Here is a 25,487-nt window from a genome sequence, read left to right as displayed (position 1 = left end):
CTGCCCATATATTTATATATATATATATATTTTCACGTACAGATTTTCTTTTCGAATTTACGTACAAAGCTAATTTATCATTTGCGAGCACAAAACCCAAAGTTAAACTGTAAAAACTTTTTGTTATTTGTCGTTTTTTATTGTTTTAATTTTTTTTCTTTCTGTTTTTTTTTTGTTGAATGGCGTACAATATTTTCTGTAAATACAATAAAAAGGCGCGTATAAGTATTATAACCGCAAAATAAATAACAAATATAACAAACGACTCAGCCCCAAATCGATCCAGGCTCGGGGCCGTCGCGACGATTGAGGCTGTCAACGAATACATACATACACACATACACACATACATATGCACAATAAAAACCTTTTGTGTGTTAACGGCGTGAGATACTTTGGGCCCAGTTTCCAGTGCCATTGCAGATGCCCAATGATGTGGCCGCGTCAATTTGTATAGTTCCAACTGCTCCTCCACCTCCTACACCTCCTCGCCGTGTCCTCCTCTTGGCTTTGTTTAACTTTTCTCGCTGTGCGCAAACAATAAATGTGTTTCGTAGTGATTAAAAAGTAGTGTGAAATCGATTACATACATTAAGCAGCCACAGCGAACGGCGACGGCGGTCAGTTGTGAAGACCGGATATACCCAGACCCTGTCGCCGTTGTTCGTGTCAATATTGAATCGACTTTAGCGATACATGCAGCACATGTTAATTCCAGCTAATCGCGCTCTTATGCTGCGGGCTGCTAATGCCAATGTTTTTGATCTCCTCTTGGCTCTTCCCGCCAGCTAACTCTTTAAAGAAGTTCGCTTCGTTCGTTATGCAAGTTGGCAATTCGAAACTTAGTTCGAGTTTCGCAGCACAGCAGCGTTGCTTGATATAATTGTCAGCGGCTAAGCTTTTACTTCAGTACATTGGCTGCTATAGCAGGCAGCTTTTCTGCGTGTATTTGATAAAAGCTTTTAGGTTTTGAAACTTAGCTAAGTCGAATTAACATGAATTTGGTTACAGCATATTCTAATAATAATATGAGCTACAATATTAAAGTTTGTTCATATTAATATATATATATATGTGTGTGAGTGTATATACGTAAATAGTTTATATAGTTTCAAATGCTTATTGTGAATAACTATTGCTTATCAGCGTCAGCATAGCCACAAACCAATTTATATTGCCGCACAAAAGTATACTACATTTTTTATTGTTATGCACAGGCATGTAGTACTTACAAATTACAAATGCCGTATGCAAATCTATAAAGAGTAGCTTACAAAAGGAATACTCATGCAATAAATGCGCCAATCATCAAGTAAAATATATATGTGTAAAATTATTAGAAATTTGATATATAATTTTACATCAAAGAAGCAACTCAATTTTTACGCCCGCCCATAAGTATGCAAAAGTTTTTTATACAGCTGTGATTTCTGATTTGCAATATAAATTTAAACTGCCGCGCACAAGTCATAATTGTGATTTTACTAGAAAGCAAGCCATAAGCCAACCCAATTGCTCCAGCAAATATTTCAATAAAATCTGTAACTAAGTCAGCTCTTTTATAGGTTCTTTAAAAACACATAAACCAACAGCTAACTTTTTGGAATGCGTTTAATCAGCTGATCATGCTGATCGCCATCGATTTATTGTCTTGTAAATATATGAATACTTTATCATTTGACCAGAACATTTAAGAGAAAGTTGCAAACACTTTGAATTTATCTGCAGATCTGAATCAGTATATACTACTTAACGGCCAAAAGTATTTTTAGTATCGCAATGAATTCAACTGATTGGGGATTGCCGGATTAGTTATTGTATTTATGTGCTTATCGCAGTGCAAATAACAAACAAATATAAGTGTAGCCCAAATATTTAGTTAATATAAGATAGAAAAAGCAACAAATGTCTATTTCATTTGCATTCCGCTTTCAGATCTGGTCTTATCGCTCACCCAATTTATTGCTGTGTATACAGCGCAGTTGATGTCAATATCTAAGCACTTGTTTATTGCTCACTTTATGACGAACAGCCACTTGTATCGATACCCTAAATCCAAACCAGCAACGAATAAAACACTATTACTGCTATCTGCTAATAGTACGAGGCGCATCTGTTACACTGAGAGAAATGCGAGTCGAGCGAGACAAAATCAAATTCAATTAAGCCACCAATTAGAACTGTAAACAAATGAAAAAAAAAACACCCGAAAGCCACTGAACCTTCGACCCAAACGCTCATTTCTCTCACCTCGTGAGGCTAACTCATGAATCAAAACAGAAACCGAAAGTTTGGAGCGCAAAAGTCAGCAACAAAATAGCAAAAACGATAAAATATGTAAAGCAACGTAAGCGAGTGTTAGTCGGGAGTGCACGACTAGCTCATACCCTGAACTGAAGGCTGATTTGTAGAAAGTATATACAGTATTACTATATATACTGTATATACTTTCTATATATAAATATATATAAAGTATAAAAAATACAAATTTATATATGAGTGGGAGGGCACGACTAGCAAATACCCTGAACTAAAGACAGCCTGATTTGAAAAGATATATATCATAGTCATAAAGTATATAAAATATAGCATATACTCATGTGTCTATGAGTGGGAGTGCATGACTAGCTAATACCCGACCCTAATTAATTTGTATATATAGTATATTTAGTATATATACTCACTAAATAAAATATGGTAGCTTAACTTAACCCTTGTTGTCTGAAAAAAACTCAGAAAAATGAATAAAATTTGTCACAGTGTATATTATACCTAACTACGCTGTAAATAGGATTAGTCAAGCTTTTAAAATTCTCGAGAGATGTTAGAAAAATACTTTTGTGCTATATAGATTTCATATGCATATCCAAATTTAGGCCTTGATCTGAGAACTTTTAGGTTAAATGCTTGAGCTGGCAATCTTTGGTCATTCAAAGTACTCATACACCCAGCTACTTCAACTGCACCTTAAATATTAAATATTTAGATATCATTTAGACACTCTTCTTTTCATTGCAAAAGCCTTCCCAAGTCTGCATGCCTTTTAAATACTTAATTCTCAACTCCTGCTGTGCCGCCCACTCACTCTTCACTCAAAACTAAGAGACTATGCTTCACCTGTTACATACACCTGCACAAAATCCGAATACCCTCGATTACTCAATTCAAACGGATTCACTCACAAATTCAGCCCATCGCCAAAAGTCGTTTTACGCGACACTTGCTGCCATTTGGTTGCTGTATTTGCTTAGTTGTAGCTATTGGTATAGCTTTATATATAAATATATTTATAAATATATATATGTATATATATCTATTTATTCATTGTCCGCCTCTGCCATCTGCGATGAATTTAAGCTTCGTAGTCGACGTGTCGACGGTTACTCTGTCAGTCAGCTCGCTGTAGCTGGGCAAGCCAAAAGCAATATTCGCATGCGTCGCAACAGCGAGCCGCCGGCCGTGCATGCAGATCCAAAAGATACTTAAAAAACACCAAACGAGAGAAACAAAAATAAAGATAAATAAAACTGATACAAGTATAAATATAATTTGCGAACAACATTGAGACTAGCATCGAGCCCAAAGCCGTAAAAAAAAAACAAAAAAATAATACCAAAAGCGAACAAAAGTTCCTCGTCGCGTCTGCAATATTTAGCATAAAAAAGCAATTTGCATATCAAGTGTCGCGCCTGTGTGAGTGTGTGAAAGAAGTGCTAAAGTGCGTACAACAATATATGTAATCATGCCACAACAACAGCAGCAGCAACAACCACAACAAAGGCAGCAGCAGCAGCAGCAGCAAACAGTGCCATCAATTGCAGCTTTGCTCAATCAGCAGCTGCATCGAGGGGAGCTGCAATCGCAGTCCAAATTGCAGCCGAGTGAGAAGAAAACAGTTAAAAGGTGCGAATAATTTAGGTATTAAAAAAAAAAAAGCGACAGCAACAAAGATCTGCCAACTGGTAACTCGTAACTGGTAACTGGTAAGAATGTTGCAGTTCTGCGTGCTCGACTGCCTAATACTCGCTCAAATTGCTAAATCTCTTAAAGTTATTCAAAACTTTATTTTTGGAGTAGGTCAAGTTTGATTCTTTTGCAAAATGGAATCTGTTAAGCTTTAATTTGAGTTAGATATGCTTTTTTTTCGATTTTCAATGCCTCGAGTACAGGAGGATAATATATTTTTGGGGTAGTCTAGGTGGGCCTACAGTCAATTTACTGCCAGATTTGTAAATTCTGACTCTAAGACTGTGCTAGATAGTTTTTTCTGATTTGTCATGATACAAATATGATAAATATTGATCAATCAATAGAGAAGGTCCTGCCAAACATAAGTTGTGCCCTTGACATAAGATATATCTTCTATATTTGCTAAGAGAGCTGGCTGCATGAGTATTTATTCCAATTTAGGTACAGTTCGCCTTTAGGTACAGTTTTACCTTCGGGTACAGTTCTGCTTTTAGGTACAATACCTCATTAAGGTACAATAACGACCTTAGGTACAGTACTGTCCTTAGGTACAGCTCAGCCTTAAGGTACACTACTGCCTTTAGGTACATTACTGACCCTTGGGTACAGTTCTGCCATTACAGTACTGATATGCTCGACTCACTTCCTGAACGAGTGTCACGAGAGCACAAAAGAAACAAAAAAAAACTAAACAAAAACAAATCAAATAAAAGATTTGACACACATTTGTTGACGGCGACGGGGCATTGCGTATACGTCACGTGCAACGGTTTGGCAGCTTTTATTTGTATTTGGCGTCTGTTTATTTTCGGCACAGCAAAAGCTCTGTGAAAATGGCATGGATCGAAAGCTTGATTGAATTTGCTTGTGGCATTTTCTCGACTAAACAAACGAGTTTAAGCCGATTGACAAGCTGTCCCAGTCCCGTCCCGTCCCGTGCAGTCTCCAGTCAGCGAGCATAATAAATCATATGAATGGGCACAACCAGAAATACTCACAGACGATCAGTTTTTGTAGCTCAACGGCCACGATTTCGCTGTCGGTTAACCCATTAATGGCCAAATATTGTTAATCATCAGCTGCCGCTGATTTTGTCGACATTTTTCGACTTTATATTTATTCATTGGCCATTGAGCGACATTAACATACTTCAGTGCGGGCCCGCTGATAGCTATCATTAAGTATATCTTGTTTGGCTCAACATCAAAACGGAGCCGCGAGTTAGAAGAACAAAGCGAAAAATGCTTCCCGTCTCGTAAAAGTCAAGGCCAGCAACGTTGGGAAAAGCATGGAAAAGGCTGCGGCCAATCAATCTTAAAGTTTCCCGCGATAACTGTGATAACTGTGATAAGTGATAATGTGATTCAAGCTCTCCACCTGCAGGTAAGTCGCATACCAAGAGGTAAGTATGTAAGATATTAACTGTAATTGCTGGCAGCTGATGAATTGCTTGTCAATCAGGGGCGTGACACTGAAACAATGCCACCAAACTGTAATTAATGTTTACAACTTTATCTGTCTTTATCTTGAGGCATGTTAACTGACAATTACAATGAGATTTATTAAGATTACAATGACAAGTGATGTCGAAATGAAGGATTTATGGTTAGGAAAGCTAAGCAACTATGGCTAATGTTTAGAAAGTATCATCATATAAGACCTAAATAGCATACCTATATGGTATAAACTCTATATAGTATAAGCTTTTATAGCACGAATATTGCTAGCATGAATAATGTTCAGCAAGTATAATCATCTAATCCCTGCATAGCATTATCTTAGATATCAATCTCAAAAGAAAACTTAAATCACTCAAAAACTCTAAGCCAAATTCCTTATAGAATCTAGCTCTCACACATTAATCTAATTTGAATAGCTCGTCGATTGTCTTCAGCTAAATAAATAAATAATATAATATAATATAATGGAAAATATATATTATTTGACTTCTGACCAAATACATAATATGCTCGCATTAGCTTCAAATATCAATTTTGTTTATATATTCAATTTTGAGTTGGCTAAATATTCTATTGACCTCGACATTTATGCAAGGCAGCCGGAATAAGAGCTTGGCAGAGGTCAGCGGAGCTTTCAGTCATCTGTTATAAGCAGCTAGACTTCCGGCCGAAAAAGTCTTCTAGCTAAGCCTTGCACCATTTCAATTTGGCTGGAAAAAGGCTGAATGGGCATTACTCTGCGCTAATTATATATATATATATGTATATATATATGTATTTATTTATTGTTATTTTATAGATTGTTAATTTTACGATATGTTTGTTTATGGTTCAGTGCACTAGTTAAATTATTTAAACATTAATTGGGCTAAGCTCACGCTAACCAAAATGACTTGTCTTTGTTTAAAACGTTAATGATAGCCAAAATTATAGCGTATAATATCAGCATTTAAACAATGATCTAATAGATTTTACATTTTCATTATTCTTTTGTGTTTCATAATAATATGAAAAATTAATAAATTATTTAAGCAGAACTGCTGCAAAATAGGAATATTCAATGCTCTAGTCGAGGGCAGAAGCTACTGCTGAGAAGTACTGTTATACTACGTATGTGTGTGTAAGACATATCAAGTTTCAAGGTCTTTCAAACCATTAAGGTCTGCTGAAGTATACTTGTTATACAAATATAGAATTGAGTTTACAATAACAAAAGCTCATATAGGAAATTAATTTAGGTTGGCTTAGGTTTGTACGCTATAAAAAAAACTCTTATATAAACATGTATGCATAACGTATATACAAAAAAAATGTTTGAAGGTCGCTCAATTCGTTGTTCTAATTAAAACAATACTGGTTTTATACTTGGAGAAGTTAAAAGTGAAAAATGTTCTCAGTTCATGTTCATGTATCAAGCAGAATAAAGTCTTATACAAATGTCTAATATTAACAAATTTCAATAGTTTTATTAAAAGAATGAATTTTTTAGCTACAGAATTTACTGAAAAAGTCTTCTACTAATGTCTTATATATAACACATTTTTGTAGCCAGCTACAGAAGTTACTTATAAAGTCTTATACACATGTTCAAATGTCAACAAAAACAGTCTTATACAAATGTCTTATACTAACCAATTTTTGTGTAGTTGTGTTCAGTTGAAAGAATACACTCATTTACTTAGCTAACTAAATAAGTAACTATTATGGTATTATACACACGCTTCTACGTCAACAAGATTAAAGTCTTATACTAACAAATGCTTACAGCATAGCTCATTAAAATACCAACTACAGAAGTTACTAATTAAGAAAGAACTAATAAAGTCTTATACAATTATTTTTATGTCTTATACTAATAAAAAGTTGGACTCATTTCAAGTATAACTTCATTTGCTTATAGAAGTGAGCGATTGAGAACCTTGTTGACTTTGCTTGCGTTACATAATGCCTAACCAAAGAAAAAACCAAAAGCTTACGCAGCACATCTCTATCGGTTATCTGCAGCGTGCGTAACGCTCCAAGCAGAAAAAGCTCGCTGCGCTGGCGTACACACAAAAGAGTCAGCAAGCGCGCACACTCTCTCACAATGTCACACGCTCTCACGACGCCACTCGCTCTCACGACGCTCGTTTGCTGTTCGGCTTGTTGCGCGCTCTCTCCCTCTCCATATGCTCACGATTGATAAGCAGCAAAACTTCAAAGCGTCGACTGCGCTGCCTTCAGTAATAAGCAACAATAATACGCCATGGTGGCTGGAGCTCGTTTTTGTGGTTTTTGTTTTTGCGCTGCCGAAGTTGATCGCGCGCGCCTTTCGCTGCTGCCTTCAAGACTTTTAATTGCAATCAAACGATCGACGAAAGCGCAGGTTAGTTCCCAGTCAGCTGCTTCAAGTGCGTGAGTGTGTGTGTCAAACACTAATTAATTAGAAAACTTGTTTCGAAAATCCAACAAATGTGCAAAACACTAAGAGAAATTTGAACTCTCTTCACGTGGCTGCTGCTGTCACTGTCGAAATCCATTTTTTTGATCTATATAAAAAGGCATCCAGAGCAAAGACTTTTCAGTTTTCATTGAACAACTCAGTTAGTGCTGTTCTTTACCGTTCTTGATCCTGAACCTTGAGGTAATTTACCTGTTCTAGTTCCGGTCTTGTGTGCTAAGTAAATCTTGTGACTTAATTAACAGTTTCGTTGCTTTGGTAACTTAAAAATATTGCCTGTGAAATTCTGATAGCCAGAAAATTGTGAACAGAGCTCGCTCTAAAGTTATTCATATCCAAGCTTATCGTATGTGCATATATATTTTCTTTTTGGGGCCAGACGCTATCTACACTTGTTGCTGTTTATGTACTTTATATTGATTAAATGGCATTTAATTGCTGTTGTGCGCCTGCTTGAATATCAAAAGCAGTGTACAAACACACACCTTACACCCAGCCCAACTCAACCCAACCTGACCTCTTACCCAACCCCGTCCATATACCAAGTTACTTAGCAAGTGCTGGCATTATTATTATTGTTCTTCTTCTTAGTCTTATTGTTGTTGTTGTTGTTGCTGTTTATTGACTACCGCATTATTGGCTTATAATTATGTGCATTATTTTGCATTAAATTGCAGTAGGTAATCAAATTAAGCTGCCTGCACGTGGGAGATAGCGCATAGAATTATAAACCCTCTTACATAACTAACAATATTTTCAAGGAATTGAACTGAATTTGAATTGAAAGAGAATTTATATGGAGAGAGAGAGAGGGAGATGTATATATATAAATACGCCGCGAGTTCAAAGTTTTCCATATACTTATAAGTGCATTAGCCGCTTACAAAATGATATTTCATTAACATTCACCTGAAACATATATATACAGATATAAAAATAAACTGAAATAATATTTGATGATGCGTTTTTTAGCCTCACTTTGCGTGCAACGCGACAGCAAGTTTTTATTTTTAAAACATATTTCACTTCATCTCTTTGGAAATATTCTCGAAATACACATAATATATATATATATATATATATATATATATATATATATATATATATATATATGCAGCTGATACTTCAACCTGTTCCAGTTTTTCTTTTTCGGCTGTGTTATACACGTCTTTCTTGACTAATTAGAAGCGCTCGCGCGCTCGCATTCCAGCAACTCTTATCAAAATTATCATTAAGCTAAAAAAAGATTGCAATTTGATTTGGCACAGGGTCAGAATTTCTATTAAATGCCATGCTTGATAACCGACTAGTGCATATGGCCGGCCCTAAGCCAGACGGATCGTACGATCCGGAGGCTAAACTTCAGTTGTTCAATTTCTTTTATACACTGACTTCATAATCGCTGCGCTGCGCTGCTCTGTTCGTTATGTCAATAGTCGCTTTTAATTCACATGTTTAGCATGTTTATAACAATAGCCACATGAATTTTATCTGAATACCAAATAAGAACAAACACACGAAAAAAAATGAGAACACAAATTATTGCGGTCCACGCAAACCAGATAAAATGTTTATGTGCGTCTTAAAAAATCAAAAAAAAAAAAATATATATATATTTAAATATATATGCAATTTAGATTTATTAACTTGTAGTTACTCTGTAATTTATATGAAATTTGAAAAACTATAAAGCATTTGCTTGAATTGTGGGAGGTCTAAAATACTTGCTCAGCTCTTAGACACTTGGAGCGTAAATCATTAAATTACTTAAAATAAATTCAATAATTTCTTATGGCTAGTGAACAACTTTCAGATTGCCTAACAAATAAATACTTTTGTTTTATTTAATTGCATTTTTCTCACTCATAAGATAACAGTTGACAGATAGGCTCACTTTTAAGAGTTTGCTTCTTAGAAACACTAGTCAACAAAGTTAGATGTCATTTAATGAGATGTGTCCAAAGTGCAGAGCAAATATTAAAGAAGTAAGAACATTATTAAATAAAGTTTTCCAGATCTTCTAATCCTATATGAGGTGCAATAGTGTCAATAAGAATAATTTCATTCGATTTGAACTCGAATTTGATAAACAATTCTAATTCTTGTTATCCATACCATGTTGGCCTGTGTATATAAATTTGACATTGATTTTCATTTTCATACTTAAAAACATTTTTAGTGAAAGCTTATTCATATAAAATATTGCATAATTCACGCTGTCAACGGGTTTAAACTGAGCCGGTTTAAGCTGCAGCAGTAAATTTCTTTTTAGCGCGAACCGAATCAAAGCCAGCCAAGTCGAACTGCAGTTAACCTATAAAAAGTGCTACAGATACAGTTATAGACCAAAAATGCTTAGTATAAATAAATATTTCCTAGAATATATTTAAGATTTTTATAGTTATATCTATTAACGACTTTTAACTGCTTTTCTCTATCAGCAGCTGAAAATTTCTATTAAAATTATCTAATATTATATCAATAGTAGACCTAGTATTAATTCTATAATTTCTTATAGTAATATCTATAACTAGACACCCAGACAAACATATCAGCAGCTAAATATACTTGAAATTATTTTTAGCTTTGCCTTGCCTTGCCCTGCCCTTCCTCACTATGAAAAATGAATAGATAGGATTGGTAATCTATGAAGTTTTTGGCATACCTTGTAGTATTGTCATTCACATGGTATATAAAGTTTCAACTTCATTGATGTTTTTAGTATACTTTTTAGTACAGTGTATTATTTTACTTTTAACATTTACGCGACATCATCTTGTTAGTATACTTTTTACTATTTCTATTCTAAACCTTTGATAATTATGGAGTTTTCAGTATGCATTTAGGTATATGGTATTTGACTTATATGAACTTTATAGTATACCTTTTACTGCTTCCACTCACAGGGTATATCAGCTTTCGACTTATATACAGGGTATACAAAGCTTCGAGATATATAACATTTTTAGTATGCGCTTTACTATTCCCGCTCACAGGATATATAAAGCCTCGACATCTATGAACTTTGTAGTATATCTTTCACAGCCTTCACTCACAGGGTATATTGCGCATTGGCGTTGGTTTGCCTTAGTTCAGCACGTGTTAAAGCAATTCCACAAATTGTTATTTATTTTCCAAATTATTAAATATTTACCTGGCATATTAGCAGCTAGCACCTGAGCTTTGCGAATTTTTTCCACTGCTATATATATCCATAATTATTTGTACTCTGATTTGGTGGGCGTGTTTTGCCCGAAATATGCTGATGGTTATATAAGACACGCTATTAGCACAGCGTGTGACACATGACGTTCAATGTTGCGACTCTTAATGGATGAGCTAATTGAATCGTATCCTCCAACTTGTTAATTTACACTAAACATTTTGATAAATCCATCAATATATGTAATAGAGCTCGTCGAATAGAGCCACACGCATGTGTATACCGTGCTTAATAGTGTCCTATATGAGTTTTTTGACAACTCAATAAAAGTGATTATCGTATGTTTGCTAAAATGGAAGATTTCGTATCAGTATTGAGATATTTCGTGTGGTCAGGTGTCACACTCACCTTCTTCTATTGCAGCGACAATGTGACATTAAGTATACGCACGTGATAGGGACTTAATTATAATTATAATTATTACTTCTGCGACTTACAGCGATGAGATCAGCATTGTTTTGTAACAGCCAATGCCGATCAATTAGGCAACCAAAGTGTCAGCAATGAAGGCCATCAAAATGCTCTGTCCGCATTCCAGTTGAGACGCTCAAAACTATGACAGCTCGGTGTTGGACCTGTTCTCGACTCGAGTTTGATTTTTTTTACTGCCCACACATTTCGAGTTGACTTCTGATTTATGGCTGCATTATCGGGCCCCACTTATAGATATTCTCGCTGAATAATATTACTTTATGGCCCATTGCAGAGGCTCTGATTAGAACACAAATCGACTTTTATTGACATCTCTCTGCATAAGCCAGCCACAGCTTTGAGAACCTAGGGCAATATTAGCGTTTGCTTTTTGCCAGCGAGTAGTCAGTTGGTAGCGTAGTGTAGATAACGTGATAATCAAAGCACGAGTCGCACTCAAAGCTAAGCAAATAATTGAGTCGCTCGCCAGTAATTGCAGTTCATATAAAGTTATTAATAATCTAGCAAAGTTAGCAGAGAATCAAACTCACATTTGCATTACGTATACTAGGGAAAGTCAATGTGCGCCGCGATGAAGATTAAGCAGTAGTGAACGAACTGATTTTTACTATGTTATGTTGTAGTAGTAGTAGTAGTAGTAGTAGTAGTAGTAGTAATAGTAGTACTAGTATTTATAGTAATAGTAGTAGTAGGATATATAGTAGTAGTAGTAGTAGTAGTAGTAGTATTTATAGTATTAGTAGTAGTAGGATATATAGTAGTAGTAGTAGTAGTAGTAGTATTTATAGTATAAGTAGTAGTAGGATATACAGTAGTAGTAGTAGTAGTATTTATAGTATTAGTAGTATTAGTAGTAGTAGTAGTAGTAGTAGTATTTATAGTATTAGTAGTAGTAGGATATATAGTAGTAGTAGTAGTAGTAGGATAATTAAGTAGTAGAAGTAGTTGTAGTAGTAGTAGAAGTAGTAGTAGTAGTAGTAGTAGAAGTAGTTGTAGTAGTAGCATTAGTAGTAGAATTAGATATTTGGATAGATATAGTATAAAAAGTAGTAGTATTAGTAGTAGAATTAGATATGTGGATAGATATAGTATATAAAGTAGTAGTAGCAATGACAATAGTAGTATAAATAGTAGTGGTAGTAACACTAGTAGAAGTAGCAAAAATAGTAGTAGCAATATTAGTGGCAATAATAGTAGTAGTAGTAGTAGTAGTCGAAACTCTTCCCCTATATAGTCATACAGATAAACGATCTGTCATACAGCTGAGCTTGGTTATATAGACTGATCCATTGATACTGATAACAGAAATATATGCCTCATGGGGTGTCTGTCTATGCACTTCAGACCGCTAGATAAAATCTTAATACTGTCAACGAGCGCTTAAAATAGCTAAAATAAATAACTGTTATATATGAGAAGTTTAGCGCTATTTCGAGGCTGACAGACTTCAGGCTTCCATCATGTGAGTGCGAGTTTGTCTGATAAGGCGTTACCACGCCCACACACACCTTCACACAAGGTTCACTAACTCTGTCAGCTGTCTTGGCGAAATGGCTATGCGTATGCCTATGGCTGTGGCTATCTAGGCGATAATATGAACACTCGCTGCGGCACTCGCCTTAGATATTTCGGGCCGTTCAAATTTCAAGAGGCGAATTTCGCCCAGCGGGGCCCATAAAAAGAATCTATAGCCACACTGAAGTAGCATGCGCTGGCGCTTTGTTGGCTTTTAACGTGTTGCGCAATAAAACGTCAACGTTTGCCGCTGATAATAATGCCATTGATAAGCGCCTCACAGCGCACAGCTATAAGTCAGCAGCAGCAGCAGCAGCTATTGGGTTGTATTATGCGCACAGTGTTTACTAAAAGTATGTGTAACGGAAGGACGTAGCTTGGCTTGGCTTTGCTTGGTTTGGCTTGGCTTGGCTTGGCTTGGTTATTCAATGTCATGCCTAGAGATGATCAATAGAGCTTATCAGCATATTAAGTAGTGGCCGCAGCCCAGTACGCGGCAAATACGTATAATGAGCTGAATTAGTTATCAATGTGGCATGGAAACAAGATGCAGCTCGTTCTGAACGCGACAAGCGTATCAAAAGCGATGCGCTCCACCAAATAGATACGTCGCACACGCGAATAGGGAAGTGGAAGCACGATGTCGCGCCATCGCAGCCGTCTGTCATGCCAAATGCCAAATGCCATTCGTCTCAGCTCAGCAATAAGCGAAATGAAAAACACATTGCGATATCTGAGCGATAAGGTGTGTGTATAGCATAGCTGTCTGATCACTTAACGCCAAATCCTAATTAAGTGCTTCCAAATTGAGCCGCCCAATTATCAAGCAATTATGTGTGTACTTATGTATGTTATGTAGGTTGTTTATGTATGTCTGCCTGTCGATGTGATTGCAGACAAAACTCATTTTCGGATTTAATTGCTGTTTGTATTATCGCCAGATATCTTGCGACAATCTGCTTAAGCACCTCTCAATTAAAAAAACTGACCCACTACAATAGTTGAGCATAGTTTTAGTCGAAAGAGGCGTGATTAAAGTGGGAGATTAGTGTGCTCTACTTGAGGGCATTGTACTTAACTTATGAAATAGGTAACGTTGAGTTTCCGATAATTGAAAGACATATATTATCGATCTATAGCTTTACATTTTTAACTGTCTCTTTGTACATCTTAGTTTTAAAGCTTTTGTCCTTAAACTTTGCATAGAACTATTCATTTGTTATTTAACTCGTTTGAAGAAGAGAAAGAGTAGAGAAAAGACGTCTGTAAGGAGAGAAAATAGAGACAAAAGTGTAAGCATATATAATAGAGATAAAGGCATATACTATCGATAAGAAACATCTATTATCGATATAGAACTACTATACCTAAAAGACTAACAATGAACAGATCACATAATATATGTTCAGACTAACTCTTTGTCTGTCTTAAATGCTATCAAAAGTCTGATCTTCATTGATCTAAATACTAATTCAATATTTCTCAATATTTCCAATAGATACGAAACGTCAATACTAAACGTCAATAAAATAACAATGAACAGATCACATAATATATGTTCAGACTAACTCTTTGTCTGTCTTAAATGCTATCAAAAGTCTGATCTTCATTGATCTAAATACTAATTCAATATTTCTCAATATTTCCAATAGATACGAAACGTCAATACTAAATTCTGTTTATATATTAAATATATATATATATATAATATATATATATATATATATATATATATATATATATATATATATATATAATATATATATATATATATATATATATATATATATATATATATATATATAATATATATATATATATATATATATATATTCATATAAAAATTCAAAAAAATAATTTTTCCTAAATTTTCTGTTCTTATTTCTAATTTATAACTTAATATGACTCGTTGAAATTTAAGCTCGATAAAGATAATTTAGAGCTTTTTAAAGTTCTACAAAAAGCGTTTACATGAAAGTTTAGCAAACGCTTTTGCCTGCGTCCTCTTAACGAGTCTAACACAAAAGTCTACATAAAAGCTGCAAAAAGCTCTCGATCGATTCTCTTCGAATGTTCGCTCGCTGCTCGGCAACGTTTTGTTGACGCTTATCAATGGCCACTGCTCGCGGCCCCATTCTGTACATTAAGTCGTCAACTAAATGTTAATTAACACATTTATTCTCATTGGAAAAGTTGAGGTTTGTTATTTAAAAATAGAATTATTCATACGAATTGATCGCTAATCGAATCGAATGGCTTTTCATGCAGCTGATTCATGATATGCTGCGCAGTTACTGCGTGATCCTTCCGGGCAAATCAATTAGCAAATTATTGAAGAAACTTGTAAATAATAAAACGTTCACGATTACCGCTATGCTTAATTGATTTATTTGCATAGCGCACACTCTGGACATCAATTCAAACAACTCGGACAAGTTCCGTTTTGGTAGCATAGCTCTGATTTGGTTTGGATATTGGTTGTTGGTTGTTGGTTGTTGGCTTAAACTTTAGCCAAAAAAACTCTTAATAGTAAAACGTGCCTCGCTTCTTAAATGATATAATAGAAATTGTTTTCAATTGTTTGTGGCATACTTATTTATATATATCAATTTAGATACATTCCACTTGCCAAAACGTGTCCGTCTGCCTACATAGTGAGCTCTTTCTCGTGCTTTTACTCGTTCTCTCTCTGTCGACTGCTCCCACACACGTTTATGTCTCTGTCAATTAGTTAACATAATATTTACGTTGGCAATTCGCCAAATGTTTCGCGTAACCCCAACAAAACTCAATTACAAATATTATTATTGGGCATTCATGAAAAGCGCTAAGCAGTTGTGTAAAATTTCAATGTGCAGTTGTTCAATGCGTAGCCACAAACTATAGAAAACTTCATTTACTTGCACTTATTTGTATAAAGGTGTAATGGGTATAGGTATATGTTGTAGTATAGCGAATCATATATACTCTTCAACGTTTTATACTAAAAACTTCATTTATGATTATTTATTGGCAACTATATAAATCTAATGATACAATTAGTTGACTGATATATTCTATAAAGCTATATAATATGATAATTGGATACTGATAACATTTTGTTTATATATAAATATGCATATATAATTATAGATATAAAGATGTAATAAACACTTCTTGTTAAAGACCCTAAAAATTGCTTAAAGAAAGAGCTGAAGTATTATTCGACGATCATTACGTTTAGGAGAACAGTGAAGCTTCTTAATATGGGATAGTTGAATTTATAAGTAACTTCAAAAAAGAAAAAAAGTCTTAAAAGAAAGCCAAGCTATTTGACAGCAATTACGAGACAACTCTGCGAGGGATCTTTTTTAGGCACATACATAAGTATTACATATTAAATTATTATGTAAATTATGAAAATATAGTAAAGTAATATTCAGCTTGGACGTTAGAAACGTTTGCATTTTAACCATTTTGAGTTTACTTTTGCCACTCAGAAGTCGATGCCACTAAAACGAGCTGTTAAAAGGTTTTAACAGCTGTTTCAAGGGACTTTAGATGATCGAGAGCAAAAACAAATCATTTGATACTAAATCAGAGCTAATTTAATATTTCAAGTGCTCAACAACTGCCTTAAGTCAATGCGTGTCTCGTTTTAAATATAGTAAATAAATAAAATGTATAGTAAATAATTGCCAAATATATCAAATATTTTTTAGTAAATAAAGATCACAACTCTTATGCCAAAAAGAGTAAATGTAGTAAACATATCTGACTTATCCTACTCCAGCCTGTAATATGTAAACAGAAGATAACTTTATTTAGCAGTAAATCTGTTGTTTTTTGTGTGAGAATATATTATATATTTATGTATATATATTTATATAATAATATTTAAAATAGGATTAAAAACATTTCCTTGTATGCAGTACACATTTCATAATCAACTGGAAATACCCTCGACAAACGTATCTGGCACAAACAATTCCAATGGGCATTATACCTAGGCGATTACGAGTAGGTGGACGAACGGCAGCACTTAATACGTTTTTTATGGGAAGGGGATTAAGATCAGAAAGGTTATCGTGTTCAGATTGTGGAATATCAAATGAAAAATAATAAAAATTAAATAAAAAACACATTTTATATTTAGCCACATGCTGAATGGCTATGCGAAATAACATTATATATTCTATACGCATATATAAATGTTCGCGATTGCATATCAGCTGAGAGTTCGCTCAGTGGTCTGTGGTATGTATTACTTTTTCATTTGCTCAATTAAAGTGCAATGACGATTGAGACATTTAATGGGGAATTGCGTGCAAAGTTTTGATAGACAAATGCCAGAGACTCAGATGCGAATTGTTGCACTGATTTGTTTACTGGTTTATTTACACACATTGCGTGGCACGCATTGTGCGCTGTTTGCAATGTGCAATTTGCCACTTGATGACAACTCTTGCTGCTCTGCAGTTGCGTCAGTGCTGTTGACTGACAGCATGTAGCTGATACACTCGCTGCACTGATTGATGTTGCCCGTTGATTATTGATAAAGAGTGTATAAAGGTTTTAAAAAAATAAACATATATATATAAACATATATATATATATGTATATTCTTGATTAGTTACAACAGCCGAGCCGATATAGCCCTCGCTTACTCTTTGTCTATCCTTCAATTGTTCTCTGAGACATCTGATATCTATAATAAATACAGCCAGACAGTTTTACTTGTAAGTTCCAATCTAGTCACCTTCTTAGATGTGATCGATAACTTTTCTCGTTTCTCAGCTTTCTAATCAACTAAAACTGTTGTCCAGCCTAGTTGATTTTTGCACTCCAAAGCATAATCTTGATACCTATAAGAAAGTGAGCCTGCAAATTTTCTTTGTAAGTCACTTTCCTAGATATGATCGATAACTTAAGCTTCATATTTATCACTCTTAGTTATCTTTTTCATTGATAGCTTAATCGAAAGAGCAGCAAGATAGAAAGCTAAATTTGAATTGGAGTCTAAGGATAGCAGGTGCCTATATATAAATATAAATATAAATACATGTGTGTGTATATAGTATAATATATATTCCATCTAGTATAAAGATAGTTTATGCACATTAAGCATACACAGCACATAGTTGCCCTACATAGTTAATGATGGACAGCGTATCTCATAGTCAGGCAGTCTCGACTGAAGCCTTGCTCCTTATTTTTCCTGATAAGCAAACCTTTGGAAGTGTCAATTGCAGAAAACGTCACAGAAGTAAATACTGTGAATATATTGTTTGTTGTTAACCTATTGCTGATAATTCAATCCCATTCATATAGTCGGACGAGCTGTTAGAGCAAATATGTGAACGCTGATAAGAGCAGAGACTATTTACTTATATTGCTTTTATTTTTAAATGTAGCTTTCATAATATATGTATATATATATATAAATTTATATATATGTATATATAGGGAGAGCATGTGAATGTGTAAAACGTGCAGAGAGCGCGATAGCGATGTCTCACAATGTATCTGGAGACACGACGCGGCTCGTGTCTTGCTGCTCAGCAGCATGGAGCATCGAGCATCGAGCATCGCTCGCTGTTAGTGGAGGATTTGCTAATTTGTCTCTCGCAGCTAAAAATGGGCGTTTGATTTACGCAGAAGATATATAAGTGGGCGCACTATGGATATATAGATATATAAATATTTGCCAGTGACACTCCAACGCTCAGACTGACATTGACAGTGGAGCTGTACGATCGAGCTTGTAACTCAGATAAAAGACATTCAGATATTAAAAGATACATATTCATAGCATACACAAATACCGTTAGCATGAGTCGCGAGTGCTTGAATCGGTAAATATCAAAAATAAACTTCCATAAAAAATTTTTGGTTATAAAAAAATTATATAGATTGTGCTTTTTTCATTTTTAACAAATTACGCAAACTTTGGCACCCAGTTTGACCTTCAAATTAACAACAACAGCAACAAGAACTGTGCATAAAAAATAGAAAATAATATTCATTTAAAAAACACGTTGGTTTAGCGATATATGGTTCTATAAAAAATTTATTTATAATTTTATTTCGAATATTTAATATATGGAAAATTTAGAAAGTGGTGAGCGCAAAGCAGTTTGGCCTCAAATGTTTGTGATTTATTTAATTTAACAAATTTATTTTGGAATTTTTTTTACAAATTTCAAAAATCGGCCTAATATGATCTTTAGCTTTATAGCTATTTTTATGGATATGCATAAGTTTTGTTGCTATAAAGGACTCGTAGACGTGTGGCTTCAGCAGTTGACTTTGTTTTGCATAAATCTCTTTTCTTTTATTTTTCTTTTATTTAAAACCTAAATAATTTGGGATAGTCTAAAAAAATTGTAAAATTTTTAAAACATATTTTTTCGATCAATGATGTGAGATTAAAAACAATCAATGATTTTGTATAGCTGAAGCAATGTTAAAGACTTGTTATAATAGCCTGGAATATCGAGTTCAATATTCATTAGAAAACTTATTTATCATAAACTCAGTGATTGAAAATATACAAAACCTAAAGAAATGTGAGAGTCTTAGGCTGCAGTCCTAGCTGCAGCTACAAAAATTAGATAAGAAAAGATTAATATTTTCTTTTGTTATTATAGCTCAGCTTTTAATTTAAAACTAAAATAATTCCTAAGACAAAATTACAGTCTAAAACTCTACGTTTTCTCCTAGTTTTCTTTATTTTCTATCAGTTAAACTAGACTTCAAAGGCAGATACTACTCAAGCAGCAGACATAAGTTTGAGCCAGCTGGTTATAGTTGGAAAAATCGATGCTGCAACAAGCAAATTCATAACATAACATAAGCGTTGTCTAGTCAACATGGCTAACATAAAAATCAATTGCAGCGGCAGCAGCTAAAGACAAATTGAAGTCACAAGCTGCAAGTTGTACGCAAAGTGAGTCAAAAGTGCACAAAGTCGACTCATTCTATAGTAGATATAGAGAAAAACAATTCATATATATATATGTGTGTGTGTGTGTGTGTGTGAGATCAAATTTAATTGAAAGGCTTAGGCATGGATGGCCTGGTGCTAATGCTCGAGCATGATTGATGAAGTTGATTTGGTTTTGTGTAGGCGCCAGGTCTCAGCGTCTGTTAGCGCATGCAAACGGTAAACGTTGTCACAATCGAAAACAACAAACAAAACAGAGAGGCAAACAAATTCGTTTGGTTGGCTAATTAAATGGTAAACGTTTCGCATTTCAGTTGTTTGAAGGTGTTCAAAATGAAGGCATCGACATTGGATAAAATCAGCTGCTTCCTCGCGGAGCTGATGGGCACAGCCATTCTGGTCTTCCTCGGCTGCATGGGCTGCGTGAAAACAGATCTCTTTCCCAACAATCATCTGCAGATCATTCTTAACTTCGGCTTCGCCGTTCTCATTGCCATTCAATGCTTTGGCTGCGTTTCGGGCGCTCATCTGAATCCCGCTGTCACTGTGGCGGCCTTCATCTATGACCTGGTCTCGCTGCCCATGGCTTTTGTCTACTTTGTCGGTCAGATGTTGGGCGGTTTCATTGGCTATGGCCTGCTGATGGCCCTGCTGCCACCGTCCACACTGAATGTGCCCAATGGCCTGTGCGTGACACTGCCCCACTCGGAGGTCAGCAATCTGCAGGCCTTTGGCATTGAGTTTGTGGCCACGGCCATTCTAGTTATTGTGTGCTGCGGCGTCTGGGATCCTCGCAATGCCAAGCACCACGATTCGGTGGCCATACGCTTTGGCCTGGCCATTGCCTGTTTGGCCTGTGCCGCGGTAAGTTGAAGTCGGTCATTTCTGAAAGGAAAATTGTCATTAACATTCTGTTCGTTTTGCTTGCAGGGACCCTTCACTGGCGCCAGCATGAACCCAGCCAGGTCTTTCGCGCCAGCGCTCTGGAACGGCAACTTCCTCAAGCACTGGATCTATTGGCTGGCACCGCTGAGCGGTGCTGGTATCACTGCCATCGCCTACAAGACCGTCTTCCGGCGAGAGGTTGTCGAGGCCCAGATCGTCTCCGACGAGAAACTGCGCCAACTGGAGGACGTCCAGCTCTCATAGACAATTGTATACAAGTGCCAAAGCTGCCCCACTGTACAGGGCACACACTTAAACAAAATCTAATTAGTCCTAAGCTAAGATCGTTATCGACGAATTTTATATTAAAACAGTTCTTGTACTCTAATATAAAAGGGCTTCGATTAATAAAGCACATAGACATTTTTTCTATCGCGAAAAAGTTGCTTTTCTTACGGAAATGGCAGCCAGATTGTTCAGTTATGCATGCCATATACAATTTAAGGCTATCCAACCAAATTGCAGTTCGAATTGCCTGAGTGCTTTTCCAGCCAATTGGTTATTCCTTTAAACCCAACTTGAATTGATCTGACCGCGCCTAAAAGTAGGCCCAACATTTGATCTCAGCATTCATGAATCAAAAGTACTCAGCGGCGAGCCTTGGTCAAGTTGAGGCACCATATTCACGCAGCTGTTGAAGATCTCGAGGAGATAAGATTACGCATGGAGTGCCACGCCGTGTGGCAAATTCTAAGAGTTCGAAACATGATAAATTATTTATTCATTTGCGATTGGGGTTGACAATACCAAATAACGTAAATGCGCATATCTAAGCAAAGAAAAAAAAACCAAAAATATCCGCATAATAATTAGCATTAAGGTTTTATAATTCATATTGATTGATTAGGGGCCAATTTAAAGTCGAAACCTTGCGCTACTCGTAGCCAGCCGGGCCCACGGCCCCACGGGCCCAGTCTGCTGGCTCAGTTGAACTTGGCCAGCATGTCGCAGCAGAAGCTAACGCTAAACATTTCCAGCACCAGCTCCGGGTCGAGATGGAGATATCTGAAGCTGCATGCGGAGAATCGAGCGCGAGTGGCGGCCTTCTTTGGCGAGCTGGTGGGCACGGCCACATTCATTTTCATTGCTTGCATGGGCTGTGTGACCACGCCCCTGTTTCTCAACTCCCACTTCGAGCTGAGCCTCAACTTCGGCCTGGCCATTCTGATTGCCATACAGAGCTTCGGTTCCATTTCGGGCGCCCATCTCAATCCGGCCATCACGCTGGCTGCCTTGATTTACGGCGCCCTCAACTGGTACATGTCCATAGCATACCTGGTGGCACAGGTGGCAGGTGCTTTGATTGGCTACGGTCTGCTGAAGGCTGTGCTGCCCTTGAACGCCATCGTCGGCGTAGACGAGCCGGCTGGCGTCTGTGTCACAGTTCTCAGCAAGGATATTTCCGTGCTGCAAGGCGTCTTCATTGAGCTGCTGATCACCTGCTTCTTGACAATGGTCGCCTGCTCGGTGTGGGATCCTCGCAATGCGAGACTGAAGGATTCGGTGCCCATTCGCTTCGGTCTGACAGTTTCCTGCCTGAACTTGGCGGCGGTCAGTATGAGAACGTATTTGTAATTCGCACGACTTCAATTTCAATTACCACAGGGCCTTTTCACTGGGTCCAGCATGAATCCGACCCGCTCGCTGGGACCGGCGGTGTGGAACAATTCGTGGCAGAACCACTGGATCTACTGGGTGGGTCCATTGGCTGGCGCCGCAATCACTTCGCTTATCTATCGATTCGCCTTCAAGGGCCGCAGCGAAGAGGTGCTTGAGCTGCGCACCTCCAATGCCCAAATCAATTTCATTGATAGGGTTTAGGGTCTACAGCATTACGTACTAGCCCTAAGGTTAATTTAAGTTTAATATAATAAATCAATAAGCTTAACTATGTGTATCTAACAGAAAGGCGGAAAATGGCAGCAACAAAGATAGGCAGAGACACCCTTGCCAAAGAGCTGGGGACAATAGGGCAAGAAACGTGTGCGAAATCTTTATCTATCTAGAAATCAAAACTATTGTGACGACAATAAACTGAAAGTTATAAAGAGTATTGTTCAAAATCTGACACCAATTAAAGACTTGAATTAGGAAAGGTGTCTCAATAGACTGCGAATCGATAAGATAACTTTACGTCTGACGACACAGAAAGCTATCAGATGAACATAATAAATATGTCTGCATGTGTTCTTCAGATTTAGAAATTATTTGTCTAGCCAAGGCCTTACAGCTGAGTCCCATTGATTAAGGCATAATGAAAAAAAAGTATTTAAACTACTACTTCAGCTGAGCGACGTACTTGAAGGTAGATCAATTTTATTTATTTTACTTTTTCGATAACGTTTCGGGCAAAGAAGGTCGGAAAACCCCCGCTAACACGTTAGTCAGAAGTGCCACATGACTGGACATCAGAGAGGGAATTCAAATGTAGAAAAAGTTGTCAATCACTGAGATAATAAATGTGCTTTGTAAGTTTTTAGAAAATGATCTTACAATTGCTTTTACTTTTTAACATTCGTCTAATATTTAAAAATTTTAAAATAAGGATATCCTTGATTGTTCTGTAGTGCGAGCAAAGAGGATAGCAACGGAATAGTATGATCTGCTTGCCAAGGTGAGAATGATGTCAGTTACGATTTTCTCAGGCGGTTCGTTTCTACCTCATGGCGGGAGATAGCCTTGATTGATATCAAACTTCCTGTGCCCAAAAGTGGCATAAGTATATTTATATGCCAGGCATGAAAAAATGATTGCCCATAAAATTGCTAAACAAAATAGTCATAATCTGAAAGATAAGGTTTATGTATATAAACATACGCGATCTGCAAGACAATTGGTTAGGGTATCTGCTAGTCATGGCAGCTGTCCATGAGAGCTATGCTTAATGCCCGTATTCCATTTGGATTTGCTAATCAAGAATGTTGTTGCATATCGCTGAATGGAATATGAAATAAAAGTCATTCTTGTCTTAAGTACTTTTCAACAGCTTTATAGATAGTTATCAAAATTATTGCTGTACTGAAAATGTGGGTCTGCTATAAAAAATTTTATATAATATTAAGCAGAGTTTTGATCGCTGCGTTTGATACGCTGATATACGTAGAAGAGTTAGCTGATAATTGGTTTTAGCATTTGATAATTCGATAATTGATAATGGCCCTCGTTGAGGATTAATGCCTATTGCTACAATATGGCTCGAGGGGGCGTTGAGTAGAGCTATGCAAGTACCTGTCAATGGGTCGAGTGGCAAAGCTAATCGGGCAACGACAACTACCGACAAACAACCGTCGACAGTCGACAGTCGACAACGCGCTGCAGTCTCCGAGTCAGATTTGCCGGATTTAGTTGCGAGCTGTGGTGCGTCGAGTTGAAACGCTGGACTGTGTGGTGCGACTCCTATTTATAAAATTACGTCTCTGGCATAATGGTCGAGCAGAGTGACAACTCGAGGCAGGTGACAAGTAGAGACGCGTGTGCTTCTATTGCAATTGGTGGGTGTAAAGTCGAAGCCTAATCTATGTCTTTTCTACGTCTATTGCAGGAGTGAACTACTCAAAAATGTAGCTAAGTTCTTTGGGGAGTTTGCTGCCACGGCTGTACTGGTGTATCTGGGATGCATGGGCTGTGTGAATTCGTCGTCGATTATTAATTCCCCGCTCCAGTGTTCACTTACTTTCGGCTTCGTCGTGCTCATCTGTATTCAGTGCTTTGGCTGTATATCGGGAGCCCATCTGAATCCCGCCGTGACGTTGGCAAGTTTTATATACGAGCTGATATCGTGGCAAATGGCCATTTTGTATTTTGTGGCGCAAATACTTGGCGGCTCGATTGGATATGGACTGCTGGTGGCATCGATGCCCAAAAATATGATTTGTAACTCCCTTACTCCAATGGGCGCTTGTGTGACCTCCGTTGCCAGCAACATAACTCTTTGGCAGGCGGTCATCATTGAGTTCCTCCTCACGTCCATTTTGATCTGCGTCTGCTGCGGTGTTTGGGATTTACGCAATGCGGACGTGCAAGACTCTGTGCCAATCCGTTTTGGGCTAACAGTTTCATGCATTGGCATAGTTGCGGTACGTATCTCAGCAGAAGCGCTCTCACTGTATACTAATTGTCACTTGATTTGCCTCCACAGGGCCAGCTTACTGGCGCAAGCATGAATCCCGTACGATCATTTGCTCCAGCTCTGTGGAATAACTCCTGGGAAGATCATTGGATATATTGGGTCGCTCCCTTAACATCGTCGCTAGTTACCTCTATTGCCTATAAGTACGGATTTCGCAGCAAGCCAGAAAACCCCAAAATACTAGGCATAACACAGCCGTAGTGCAACTGTAAATCTATTCATAATGCCACAAAAAAATTGGGGTTTATTGCAGATATTTATGTATGTATATAAATTTAATGTGTATATGAGCTATGAGTAGTAACGATTCAAAATTACAAAAAAAAGTCGTGTCTATAAATAATTATCAATATGTACCATATATCTTAGCATGTATCTAGCATAAGGGAAGCAAAGTACGCCTATATTCTATGCAAATATATATATTAGACTCTCAAAGTAAAGCCTTA

The 25,487-nt window shown here is 36.7% G+C and overlaps 3 protein-coding genes across 6 annotated transcripts; all 3 read left to right on the top strand.

The window, feature by feature from the left end:
- The first annotated feature begins 3,396 nt into the window (after positions 1–3,396).
- On the top strand, positions 3,397–25,471 carry LOC111603843 (aquaporin-like). 3 transcript variants are annotated; one of them, XM_023321613.2, is made up of 3 exons: positions 3,397–3,903; positions 24,451–24,985; positions 25,048–25,471. In XM_023321613.2, exons 1-3 carry the CDS (start codon positions 3,743–3,745, stop codon positions 25,237–25,239), a joined length of 888 nt encoding a protein of 295 aa, XP_023177381.2. In that variant the 5' UTR covers positions 3,397–3,742; the 3' UTR covers positions 25,240–25,471. The 3 variants fall into 3 exon arrangements, with proteins under 3 accessions (XP_023177381.2, XP_023177384.1, XP_023177382.1); XM_023321616.2 differs by lacking the exon at positions 3,397–3,903 and adding an exon at positions 23,396–23,523 and having other exon boundaries at positions 25,048–25,470; XM_023321614.2 differs by lacking the exon at positions 3,397–3,903 and adding an exon at positions 24,224–24,359 and having other exon boundaries at positions 25,048–25,470.
- LOC111603844 (aquaporin AQPcic) lies at positions 7,717–21,284 on the top strand. 2 transcript variants are annotated; one of them, XM_023321617.2, is made up of 3 exons: positions 7,717–7,794; positions 20,279–20,828; positions 20,895–21,284. In XM_023321617.2, exons 2-3 carry the CDS (start codon positions 20,298–20,300, stop codon positions 21,111–21,113), a joined length of 750 nt encoding a protein of 249 aa, XP_023177385.1. In that variant the 5' UTR covers positions 7,717–7,794; positions 20,279–20,297; the 3' UTR covers positions 21,114–21,284. The 2 variants fall into 2 exon arrangements, with proteins under 2 accessions (XP_023177385.1, XP_023177386.1); XM_023321618.2 differs by lacking the exon at positions 7,717–7,794 and adding an exon at positions 7,897–8,052.
- LOC111603796 (aquaporin) lies at positions 21,648–22,730 on the top strand. Its single transcript, XM_023321544.2, has 2 exons — positions 21,648–22,460; positions 22,515–22,730. Exons 1-2 carry the CDS (start codon positions 21,852–21,854, stop codon positions 22,728–22,730), a joined length of 825 nt encoding a protein of 274 aa, XP_023177312.1. The 5' UTR covers positions 21,648–21,851.
- Positions 25,472–25,487: the final 16 nt, after the last annotated feature.

The sequence above is a fragment of the Drosophila hydei genome, unplaced genomic scaffold (assembly GCF_003285905.1).
Source record: "Drosophila hydei strain 15085-1641.00,03,60 unplaced genomic scaffold, DhydRS2 tig00008134-arrow-pilon, whole genome shotgun sequence".
Taxonomy (NCBI): Eukaryota; Metazoa; Arthropoda; class Insecta; order Diptera; family Drosophilidae; genus Drosophila; species Drosophila hydei.
Note: the sequence above shows the minus strand (reverse complement) of the source record. Positions and strands in the feature narration are given on the sequence as shown.

Bases quoted from the DNA above. Each gene is read 5' to 3' on its own strand.
- LOC111603844 (XM_023321617.2), top strand. From the start codon at position 20,298: ATGAAGGCATCGACATTGGATAAAATCAGCTGCTTCCTCGCGGAGCTG. The intron at 20,829-20,894 runs GTAAGTTGAAGT...TTTTGCTTGCAG, and splicing joins CCTGTTTGGCCTGTGCCGCG to GGACCCTTCACTGGCGCCAG.
- LOC111603796 (XM_023321544.2), top strand. From the start codon at position 21,852: ATGTCGCAGCAGAAGCTAACGCTAAACATTTCCAGCACCAGCTCCGGG. The intron at 22,461-22,514 runs GTCAGTATGAGA...CAATTACCACAG, and splicing joins CCTGCCTGAACTTGGCGGCG to GGCCTTTTCACTGGGTCCAG.
- LOC111603843 (XM_023321613.2), top strand. From the start codon at position 3,743: ATGCCACAACAACAGCAGCAGCAACAACCACAACAAAGGCAGCAGCAG. The intron at 3,904-24,450 runs GTGCGAATAATT...CGTCTATTGCAG, and splicing joins GAGAAGAAAACAGTTAAAAG to GAGTGAACTACTCAAAAATG. The intron at 24,986-25,047 runs GTACGTATCTCA...TTGCCTCCACAG, and splicing joins CATGCATTGGCATAGTTGCG to GGCCAGCTTACTGGCGCAAG.